The sequence below is a fragment of the Budorcas taxicolor genome, chromosome 17 (genome assembly GCF_023091745.1).
Source record: "Budorcas taxicolor isolate Tak-1 chromosome 17, Takin1.1, whole genome shotgun sequence".
Taxonomy (NCBI): Eukaryota; Metazoa; Chordata; class Mammalia; order Artiodactyla; family Bovidae; genus Budorcas; species Budorcas taxicolor.
In genome coordinates, this window is record NC_068926.1 from 48,541,327 (window position 1) to 48,553,318 (window position 11,992).

General features: G+C 47.2%; 1 protein-coding gene across 1 annotated transcript in view; it reads right to left on the minus strand.

Annotated features, from left to right (window-relative positions):
* Positions 1-1,587: 1,587 nt before the first annotated feature.
* Positions 1,588-11,992, minus strand: part of TMEM132C (transmembrane protein 132C) — a 450,381-nt gene continuing 439,976 nt past the window's right edge. Inside the window, exons 8-9 of the mRNA XM_052654878.1 lie at positions 11,662-11,853; positions 1,588-2,772 (exon numbers count right to left, since the gene is read on the minus strand). Coding sequence (XP_052510838.1) covers positions 1,588-2,772; positions 11,662-11,853 — 1,377 coding nt within the window. The remainder of the gene's footprint in view (positions 2,773-11,661; positions 11,854-11,992) is intronic.

Below are 11,992 nucleotides of genomic sequence, written 5' to 3' on the forward strand. Positions count from 1 at the left end.
TGTGCTAGAAATATCTTTTGAAAAGGTCCAGTCTAGGTTATGAGGCTTCCAGGACCCTTTCTTAGCTATCACTTTTAGTAATTAAAAAAATAAAAACAGGAAGTAACCCCAGTAGCTGCAGGCACCGCTACGTTGAGAGGATCACGTGACCGCCTGGAGTCTTCCTCGCCAGCGTCTGCAGACGCTGAAAGTCCGGCAGACCAGACTCTGAGGGTTTATGACCCTAGTTTCTCTCTGCCTCATAGGCGTCTCTTTGTGTGTGCTAAGTCGCTTCGGTAATGTCCGACTCTCTGCGACCCAATGGACCATAGCCTGCCAGGCTCCACTGTCCATGGGATCATGCTTCACTTTGGATGAATGCATTTTGCAATGTGCTGCTACACAATTAGGCTGTTAAAAAAACCACAGTTGACTGACAATCTAACATAGATTTTTGTCTTTTCCCTTTATGCTGGTATGCCCTGCTCAACAAAGTGAGAAAAACAACAGAAAAGCCCTCCAGCACTTTTTTGATCCTTGCTCATTTCATGATATCAGTGTGTCTTGGGTCAGGTCTACCCTTTGAGGTTGGCGCTGATTACTGGTGTGGATAGATTCCAGCTTGTGGCTCTGACCTCATCTTCCTCTGATAGAAGTATCCCTAGGGCACCACTGATGGAGTCACTGAGGGGTCAGGGGTCCCTGGCTGGGCTCTGTGCAACTGGCCCCTGCCACTGTCCCACCCACTGTTTTTGGCCCTGAGGAGGGTGAAGGTGACCTTCCCCCCATCCCCACAAAGGCTTTGAGAACTCCCTCTAATTGTAGAAACCCAGCAGATATCAACAAGGCTGGATGGATAAAGCAAAGCATCAAACATAATACTTAAAGAATCGATTAACTGACATCGTTTCTAAAAATGTATCTGTTGTATAGGAATATAACTTGTTTAATTTAGGAAAATATACCATTTGATCCTCAGGAATAAACATTAAACACAAATCAAATGGAAGTCTAAGACACAAAAAGAAAAAAAAGGGAAAAAAGAGAATATGGGAAAAGAAAAGATTATTAAGATGTAAAAATCTTCAAGTCTATTCCAAGAGACAACCCGTATTCAGAAATGTCTCCTCCCCAAGCCCAGGGTGACAGTCAAGGGCTGTCCTTGGAAAAAGAAAATTGAATTAAAATGGAAAATGTCTCTAAGCAGGCCCTAGTTTTATATTTTTGATCCTTTATTAGAAATATAAACAGATGATTACTTCTGTCTCTTTTTATTTGTCTTTTTTTTTTTTTTTTGCATTTTTTTTTTTTTAACAAATACTTTTTGGTAGCTTGTCTGGGTTATATTTTGACTCATAAAATAACCTTCCTAATTTGGCCTTGCACAGTTAAAATGTCTCCATCAGCTCCGTTCCCAGAGTGTTTTTCTGCTGACTTGAAAGGTCTGCCATCATCGACTTCTGATCACAAAATTGTCCCTTCCCGGCTTCAGAACTTCCAACTATGAATAGTTCGAAAACGGGGCCCAAAGAGTCTCTGTTGAGTCCCAGTTCTACCGTGGAGCTGAAGGAGGGCGTCCAGGCGCGCTGGTCCTTCGACCAGAGGGGCCTACACTTTGTCCTTGCACTTCTCCAGATAGTCTCTGAGTTCTTTGGGGGCACCCACGCCCACGTCCTGGCACACCCATTTGATGTCCTCCTCCGTCCCACCCAGGATGGAGTTGACGGTGGGGCAGCCGTCGTCGGCGGGGATGGTGGTGAAGGTGGTGAATTTCACCTTTTTCCTCTTGGAGGTGGGCGAGTGCAGGGGCTCGTGTTTCTGGTCCCTGCCCTGTTTGACCGCCGAGTCGGCCGGCCTGGGCATCTGGCTCTGCCCCTGCTTTTGGGAACCTCCGTTGACCAGGAGGCGGTTGCTCTCCTCAAAGCCCCCAGGCCCGCGGTCTATGATGGTCGTGTGCTCGTCCTGCGGCGGAGAGCCGTCGCCCACGTTCTCCAGGAGCTCCGCCTCATTGCCCAGCCACACCCAGTCGTGCGAGTGGGTCACGGAGGCCTGGCCTTCCAGGGGCACCTGCTTGTGCCTGTACTTGAGGGCGAAGGTGGCGCAGTTGATGAGGAAGACGAGGATAGCCAGGCAGAAGACCCCCAGGAGGGCATACATGCCGATCTCCAGATCACTCAGGCCGCGGGGAGTCTGCACCAGGTCGCCGGCCCCGCGCCCGCCCCCCGCCTGGGGCAGGTCCACCTGCGCAGGGAAGTTGGCGAAGTCGATGGGGATGGTCTGCAGCTGGCCCTCCCCCGCCAGCCGACCCCCGTCCAGCCGGCTGTTCTTGCCCACCTTGTTGTCCAGCAGTGACTTGGCCGTGGGGTTGCCCCTCCGGAGGACCCCTTCCTCGCGTTCCGCGGAGGAGCTGCCGTAGAAGGGTCCTTCCTGGGCCTTCTGGCGCCGGTCGCTGGCGTGGTTCTTGATCTCAGCCTCCTCGTAGTCCACACCTGGGCTGGAGTTGGCGTCGTTCTGCCCGAACTTGACCCTGACGCTCCCCACGCCGACCGCCAGGACGCTCTTGCGTTTGGATTTTTGGCAGGCCTCTGCGATGGTCAGGTCCACGCGAACCAGGGGTCCCTGGCCTTCGCCTTCGGCCATCACAGTGGGCCACCTGGGCGAGCGGGGCTGGGGGACGGACACAACGGCCTCGTCCAGGGAGGTGGCCGTCAGGGTGAAGTCCTTGGTGTCGTAGATGTCCAGGGGCGTCACGGAGCCATCGCTGAACTGGAGCCAAGTGCTGACCACAGCTTCCTGTGGGGAGAGAGGCAGTTAGAAAATCCTCGGGGGATAGGAGGAGGTGAGAATGGGGGAGATGCCTCTTCTCTTAGGATCCTGCATCCCGCTCCTGCCCCTACCAATCCTAGCGGAGAACCCAAAGACTCAGGGGCAGGACTGAAAATCCAGACCTGATGTTTGATGAAGCTGGGAGAAAAAACATTCAGAGTTTTTATCAAGATCTGAGAGACAGCTTAATTGAAACAAGAACAAAAGCAGATAGGCAATGACAGCTCCAGCATAATCCTTACCAGGGGGAAAAGACCCCATAAAAAGCCCTCACTGAATTAAGGCTCCATTACATTTATTAAGGAAGACTTCACTTGAGCGTGTCCTTGGAGCCTTTACATTTCCTGCCCCTCACTCTGGTGCACCAGCTTTCCTTCTCATCAGAATCCTTGTGATGACAATGAGTTCAGTGTATTCCATTCTCTGCATAATCCATGGTAACCTTATCATCTCAAGAGCCTTAACCACCACTGCAAAGTCCCTTTTGATACATAAGGTGACTTATTCACAGGGTCTAGGAATTAGATGTGGCAATCTTTGGTGTACCATTATTCCACCTACCATGGGAGTGATGGTAGCTAAGATGTCCATGGTGATTCCTGGGTACCAGCCCCTGTTCTAAGTCATTTTCATTAGCAACTCGTTTAATCTTCCCATCATTATACAAGGTAGATTCTATTATCCATATTTCTCATTCTGCAGGTGAGTAGATTGAAACATGGTAAGGACCCAAGGCTTGCCCAAGTTTGCAGAGCTAACTGACAGAGTTGGGGTTGAGTCCGGGCAGTTTGTCTTGAGTCTTAACCATGGTTGCTAGTTAGTTTCCTGGCTGCCTTTGACTCTGAGGTCACTGACCAGGCCAGGGACTACAGGAGACAATTGTGTTGTGTCTGGAATTCTTCCCAGTCCTCTAAGAACAGGCCCTGAGTGGTCTAATTTTCATTCATCTGATCATTCCAGGGACATGTATTAAAAGCCTCTTCTGTGTCAGGCCACGTGCCAGCACTGAGTAGTCTTTAGAAAATTGACAGATAATAAACAATACACAGCAGTTTAACTAATGAGAACCTACTGTATAGCTCAGGGAACTCTACTCAGTGCTCTGTGGTGACCTAAATGGGAAGGAAATCCAAAAGAGAGGGGATATATGTATACATAGAGCTGATTCACTTTGCTGTACAGCAGAAACTAACACAACATTGTAAAGCAACTATACTCCAATAAAAATTAATTTTAAAAAAGCAATACACAACTGTTTATCATGGCAGGCTGGGATGTTTACTGGAGCTGGGCTGGGGTGTTAGTTCTGCATAAGTTTGACGTGCTAAGTTTTACTTTTAATGTTTGGTTTAATGACAGGGAGGAAAGAAGGTGACTGGAGATCAGGAGAGAGATGGGTGGGTGCTGGCTGTGAAATGACTAGGATAACTCCTATTGGACAATCTACTGGATGTTATGAAGGAGAAGCAAGAAGCAGAGTAGGGAAGGAAAGGGGCAGTGATCTCATGCTTGGGAAGAGCTAATGGAACCCCAGGGGTCTGCTATGGGTAAAGGAGCCAGTGTTTCTTCTAATTCTGGCCACTGGACCCTACGACAAAAGGCACAGAGTTTGAAGTGGGAGTTTTGAATTAAATGCATGGATCCATTGCTTCCCTGGGAACATCTTTCTTTAAACCAGTTCTTCTGGCCTCAGTTTCCCCCAACTGAAAGTGGGAATGTGAATACAGTAAGTCCCCTACATACAAACAAGTTCAGTCCCAAGAGTGAATTTGTTCATAAGTCCAACAAAGTTAGCCTAGGTACCCAACAAACACAATTGGCTATATACTACTGTACTGTGATAGGTTTATAATACTTTTCACACAAATAATACATAAAAAGCAAACAATCACAAAAAATAAGGAAAACATTTTTAACTTTACAGTACAGGAACTTGAAAAGTATAGTACAGTATCGGCTACATCACTGCTGCTTTTGCACTTGCTTCCAGACATCCTGGGCTTGAAATAAAGATACTGCACTACTGTACTTTATACAGTAGTGCACAGTAAAGTACACAAAAGCACAACCCCTTGTAGAGGATGCACACATGTGACAATAGACACCAGACACGTGAACTAAGGTATGTGATTGGACATGCAAACACACGTTTGCATCTTTGAAAGTTTAAAACTTGAAGGTTCACGTGTAGAGGACTTAAGTACCTAAAGGTTCTGAGATGAACATCTATTTGGCACACCCAGTTTCCATTCCTCCTTTCTGATGGGAGCTAGGACACTAATTTTCCTTTCAGACCCATGTCTTTCCTCTATTCGGAGTCCAAGGAGCGTGGGTGGGATGGACCCTACCCTCCAGTTCCAGAAGTGGGCATGTGTCCAAGGTCTGGCCAATCACAACATTCCACTACTCTGATCCCAGTGATTGGCTCAGGAAGGAGCACATGATCCAAACCAGCCAATGGGATGTGATCTCTGGGCTTTTGCTGAAATTAGAGAAGAATTTTATTTCCTCTGGGACTACTGAGTTGGGATGCAAGCTTGGAATGGGGAGTGGCCCTTCTGCAACCGCTTAAGTGGTTGCAATTTTAAGCAATCTGCTGGAATCTGAGACCAGCACAGGAGAAAGAAAGTTGACATAGTGAGAGAGAAAGACTCTTAAGAGCATGTGACAACAACAGAGAATGTCATACTCAGCAGATGGCTGAGTATAAACTAGTTAAAAAGTAGGTTCAGTTCAGTTCAGTTCAGTTGCTCAGTCGTGTCAGACTCTTTGCAACCCAATGAATCGCAGCACGCCAGGCCTCCCTGTCCATCACCAACTCCCGGAGCTCACTCAAACTCATGTCCATCGAGTCAGTGATGCCATCCAGCCATCTCATCCTCTGTCGTCCCCTTCTCCTCCTCTGTCATCCCCTTCTCCTCCTGCCCCCAATCCCTCCCAGCATCACAGTCTTTTCCAATGAGTCAGCTCTTCGCATGAGGTGGCCAAAGTACTGGAGTTTCAGCTTTAGCATCATTCCTTCCAAAGAAATCCCAGGACTAATCTCTTTCAGAATGGACTGGTTGGATCTCCTTGCAGTCCAAGGGACTCTCAAGAGTCTTCTCCAACACCACAGTTCAAAAGCATCAATTCTTCAGCACTCAGCTTTCTTCACAGTCCAACTCTCACATCCATACATGACTACTGGAAAAACCATAGCCTTGACTAGACGGTCCTTTGTTGGAAAAGTAATGTCTCTCCTTTTGAATATGCTCTCTAGGTTGGTCATGACTTTCCTTACAAGGAGTAAGTGTCTTTTAATTTCATGGCTGCAATCAGCATCTGCAGTGATTTTGGAGCCCCCAAAATAAAGTCTGACACTGTTTCCACTGCTTCCCAATCTATTTCCCATGAAGTGATGGGACCAGATGCCATGATCTTAGTTTTCTGAATGTTGAGCTTTAAGCCAACTTTTTCACTCTCCTCTTTCACTTTCATCAAGAGACAGAATGTGGTCCACTGGAGAAGGGAATGGCAAACCACTTCAGTATTCTTGCCTTGAAAACCCCATGAACAGTATGAAAAGGCAAAATGATAGGATACTGAAAGAGGAACTCCCCAGGTCGGTAGGTGCCCAATATGCTACTGGAGATCAGTGGAGAAATAACTCCAGAAAGAATGAAGGGATGGAGCCAAAGCAAAAACAATACCCAGTTGTGGATGTGACTGGTGATAGAAGCAAGGTCCGATGCTGTAAAGAGCAATATTGCACAGGAACCTGGAATGTTAGGTCCATGAATCAAGGCAAAAACTAGGTAAAAAATACAAATGCTGCTGCTGCTAAGTCACTTCAGTCGTGTCAGACTCTGTGCGACCCCAGAGATGGCAGCCCACCAGGCTCCCCTGTCCCTGGGATTCTCCAGGCAAGAACACTGGAGTGGGTTGCCATTTCCTTCTCCAATGCATGAAAGTGAAAAGTGAAAGTGAAGTCGCTCAGTCGTGTCCGACTCTTAGCGACCCCATGGATTGCAGCCTAGCAGGCTCCTCCTTCCATGGGATTTTCCAGGCAAGAGTACTGGAGTGGGGTGCCCTCGCCTTCTACGAAAAAATACAAATAAGAGATGCAAATTCCTAGGAACCAGAAATTAAAAAAGAAGGCATTCTACAGTGATACACATAGGTAACTGTTACTGAGATTGCTTGAGGGGGTGTAGAACTATTCAGAAGACCCACCAGCCAGTGGCTGTGATGATGATATCCACCTGGGCAAGTGTCAGATGGGCATGAGACCTTTAACATAAAGCTAGGTTTCCTCTCCACATAGGGAGATGAGAAATCCTACCCACTGGATCAGAGACACAGCAAATATGCTCATTTCTGCTCTGAGCACGGGGTGGGAAAATGCCTCCCTGGAAATCAGAACCCCATCCCTTCCCCATAACTGGGTGTGGTGTCTGAAGTTATACCATCTGATGTTGCAGGAGCTGCAAGCAAAGATGTTAACTTGAAGCTAGACTCACACACATGCAAAAATGTACAGGAATTTCTCAGGAACCACACAGAGCAAAGCAACCATGGCTCAAGAGGTGCCCAAGAAAAAAAAAAGAAAAAACAATCCCTACAAAAGAAGGCACTACCATGAGAGAGAATCATAAAAAATTCACATACAAAGATCAGAAGACAAGGACAATCAAAATAACAAAACCAATAACAAAAACTAGTTAATGAAAGACAACAGTTAAAGGGAGTTACAAAGAGTAAAAACTACTCATGGGAAAGACTGGAAAAGAGAACAGGGAGCTGTGGAAAGAACCAAACAGAACTTCTAGATGTGAAGAATCTTCTGGTTGAAATTTATTACTCAGTCTGAATAGCAGATTAGACATGGTTGAGGAGAGAATTAGTTAGTGGGAATTAGTTACTGGGAAACTGAGTCCAAAAATTCACCCAGAATGTAACCTCAGGAATATAAATTGATGAAGCATGGAAAAGGATGGTTGAAGAAATGGGCAAGAGAATGACCAACAGTCTTCTGTTAAGAGTTACAGAAGGAAAGAATATGGGAGAACTTCAAAAGTCAAAGGATTAATGGCTGGACAGTTTCCAGAATTGAGGACAAGTGCCAATAATAAAAATGAAGGCTCCTGAGGATATCCTTGGTGGTCCAAACTCTGCCTTCCAATGTACTCTGTGTGGGTTCTCTCCCTGGTAGGGGAATTAAGATCCCACATGCCATAGGGTGTAGCCAAAATGTTTCTCTTTAAAAAAAACAAACAAACTTGTTTTTACAAAGAACATTTCATTTTAAAAAGGGAACACATGTAAGAATTAAAGATTTTAAAATTAAAAAAATAAAAAACTAAAAAAAAAAAATAAAGCTATTGGACCTCGTTCGGGAAAAAAAAAAAAAAAAATGGAGGCTTACTTATTTATTTTTTTGGCTATGCAGCTTGGCATGTGGGATCTTAGTTCTCCAACCAGGGATTGAACCCGTATCCCCTTTAGTCAAAGTGTAGAGTCTTAATCACTGGATGCCAGAGAAGTCCTTAAAAATGAAAGTTTCTGTTGACACCACTGGAGCATCTGGATCTAGCTTTACCTGAAGATTCAAATGCTTGGACATGAACTGATAAATTCTTACATCTGTCTTGGCCAGCCTGAGTTAGGTCTCTATCACTGATGGAAAGCCCAGACTAACACCAGCCTCCTGTTAGGAGTGAGTGAGAATGTACCTGAAATCTAAAGATGGTGTGTGCTTGTTGTTGGCATCTGCCCATTACCCCACAAAACCTGCCTGCTCGACTTTCAGCTGTCAAACCTGCAAGGTGGTCTTGCCAAGAAGCATTCTAACCTCTGAAACCCACGTGGTCATGCCCACAGCCGAAAGGGCTGAAAAATTAACATCCCCCAGAAGCAGCCCTCCACTAAGGGCTGATGGGAAAGGTGATAAATATCCCAGCTTCCTTGCCCCTCAGGTATAATGACGCTGCAGTCTTTTCTATACTGGCTGATGGTTTCCCAGGAGATCCAGGCTCCAGTACCCTACAGTGGTGGCTGAGTTGGGAATACACTTTTTAAAAAAAAAAACTTTTTGACTTATATTGGAGTACAGTCAACTAACGATGTTATGATAGTTTCAGGTGGACAGCAAAGGGATTCAGCCATACATATACATGTATGCATTCTCACCTAAGCTCCCCTCCCATCCAGGCTGCCACGTAACATTGAGGAGAGTTCCCTGTGCTATACAGTAAGTCCTTGTTGGTTATCCATTTTAAATATAGCAATGGGTACATCTTCATCCCAAACTCCCTAACTATTCCTTCCCCCATCCTTCCCCCTGGCAACCACAAGTGCAGGGTACACACTCTTTTGGCTGTCTTACCTTCCTCCCTTCCCTCACTTCCAGACTCCCTTCTAGGGTTCCCTTCACTGCCCAAATGAAGTCCTGGCATGCAGATCCTTATCTCAGGCTCAGCTTCCGGGGGGAACCAAACCTAAGACACGAGTGGGCTCAGGAATTTTGTTTCCTGCCCTCCTCTCCTTTAGCTTCATCAACTGAGAAATCACACCATTGGACAGACTCCCTTCTAAAGCCTCAGCTGAATGCATTCATGCTGTGGGAGACCTCATTTCTCTTGACTATTCTAGCTTTCTTCAGAACTAATAGGGCACGGGGAAGTATAATACGATTGCCCTCATATTCATGGCAAACCTTTTGAATTTCAAAGTTGGAAATATCAAGAACAAGAGGCCAGCCTTCCACACTCCAAGGACTGAGATAAAACACTGTTAACGCACTGTGCCAGTTCATCTTGGCTGACTTTTCATCTAGAGTTCATTTTTCTTTACCAACTCGAGACAGCGAACGAACTTAACATCAAACAAGTCCCCCTGAACAGCAGACAATCCGAATTAAGCCCTCAGAACACTGCAGGCTTGCCAGCATCCATCTCCATCAGCCCTGCTGTGTGACTGAGACCAGGTCTTTCCATTAGCTCATGACAGTAAGGTTGGAACATAGGGGTTGTCTGGGGAGAAGCCAGCACATTTCCCTAAAGATGAGAAATTCTGAAATACTTAAAATAACACACGCCCAGGCATGATTTAGAGCTCCTATTCTTTCAAGAGTCATGTCTGCAAATTGAATGAACTCCATCCATAAATCCCGGTAGGCAGCGCCGGGGCCCTCCAATTACCATCAGCCGATGAAGACAGATGGGTGATACTGGAAGCTGATGGGTGGCCTTGCCCCACGCCAGGGAGGTGGCAATGCCAATCGTCCCCTAATTAATTACCAGTTCTCGGCAAATAGCTTCATGCCTTCTGCTTTGTCTCCCCACTTTCTTCCTCTGCTCTTTCTAAACCAGCCAACACCATGCCAGTGTCCTGTCCCCGGGAGAGGTGAGCAGAGGTGCCAGCACTGTGAGCCGGATGTGGATGAGAACCCCCTACAGGTCCCTGCTGGTGATGCTCTGGAACAAAGCCAGGTGGTGGTTGTTGTTCAGTTGCTAAGTCACGTGTCTTTGTGACCCCATGGACTGCAGCACACCAGAATCCTCTGTCCTTCACTATCTCTGGGAGTTTGTTCAAATTCACGGCCATTGAGTCACTGATGCCATCCAACCATCTCATCCTCTGTTGCCCCTTTCTCCTCCTGCCCTCAATCCTTCCCAGCATCAGAGTCTTTTCCAGTGAGTCAGCTCTTTGCATCAGGTGGTCAAAGTATTGGAGTCTCACCTTCAGCAACAGTCCTTCCAATGAATATTCAGGACTGATATTCTTTAGGACTGACTGGTTGGATCTCCTTGCTGCCCAAGGGACCCTCAAGAGAATTCTCCAGCACCACAGTTTGAAAGCATCAATTCTTCAGTGCTCAGCCTTCTCACATCCATAACATGACTGCAGGAAAAACCATAGCTTTGACTAGATGGACCTTTGTCGGCAAAGTAATGCTTCTGCTTTTTAATACGCTGTCTAGGTCTGTCATAGCTTTTTTTCCAAAGAGCAAGTATCTTTCCGTTTCATGGCTGCAGTCTCCATCTGCAGTGATTTTGGAGCCCAAGAAAATGAAGTCTTTCACTGTTCCTACTTTTCCCCTTCTATTTCCAGGTCCCTGCTGGTGACAGTCTGGAACAAAGCCAGGTAGCAACAGCTGAATTTCTGGAATGGTCCACCCTATTCCTTTGAACCTGAGAACGTGATGAGATGTCCCTCTTATGATGTTATAGGCACAGGTGAAGTTAGGGAGAGCTGCCTAGCTGAGCTGGGTGGGTCTGCTGTAGTCATATGAACATTTGGAAGCAGAAGAGCTTTTCTGGGTGGTGACAGAGGGAAACTCAGAGGTTGCAAGCATGGAAAGGACTCTATGCACTGTTAGTGGTTCTGAAGATGGTGCAGGGTGTGGGCAGAGAGAAGGAAGTGGAGAGAGGCTCCCGGCCAGCAGCAACAAACCTAGGAACCTCAGGCATTCAACTGCACAGAGCTGGATTTCGCCAACCACTCCAGTGAGAGTGGAAGTGGATTCGTCCCCAGAGCATCCTGCTAAGATGCTCTGCTCTCAGCCTGTGGACCCCAGAGCATGGCACTCCGCTCAGCCCACTTGGATTCCCGACCCACAGAACTGTGAATGACAGTGGGTGTTGTCTGAAGCAGCTGGCTTTCTGAGAGTTTGCTGCCCAGATGGTTCATCCACCTCTGGGCACTGGGTACCACTCTTCCAGTTCATCACAGACCCCACTGCTTGGACTTCAAAGCCACGTGGATTTTACACAGCCAGCATCACTTCCTCCTGGAACGTGGTTTGGCTACCCTGCCCCCATCCCCTTTGGCTAGATCAGGAGGGACCCTGCTCCCTCCTGGCATCCGGGCCCTTACCTGTTTAGGGGCCCGCAGCAGCTCCTCAGCTGTGGCCACAGCCGTGACAGCCCTGCTGTTCTCCATGCTGGGGTGGAGGGCGACAGACAGCCCAGCCACGAGCTGGATGGCCAGGTCTGACACCGCGACTTTGTCATCCAACACAGTGACGGTCTTCTCAGCCAGAATGGAGTCAGACAGAGGCGACAGCACCTGGGGGACGGGCAGACACAGACCAATCCATCACATCTGCTTCTGGATGGATGTTGGAACCTTTCCCAGCTATGCTTTGCCCATCCCTACAGGGTACAGAATAGAGTGGGAAGGAGCAAGAACGTCCCCCTATACATTA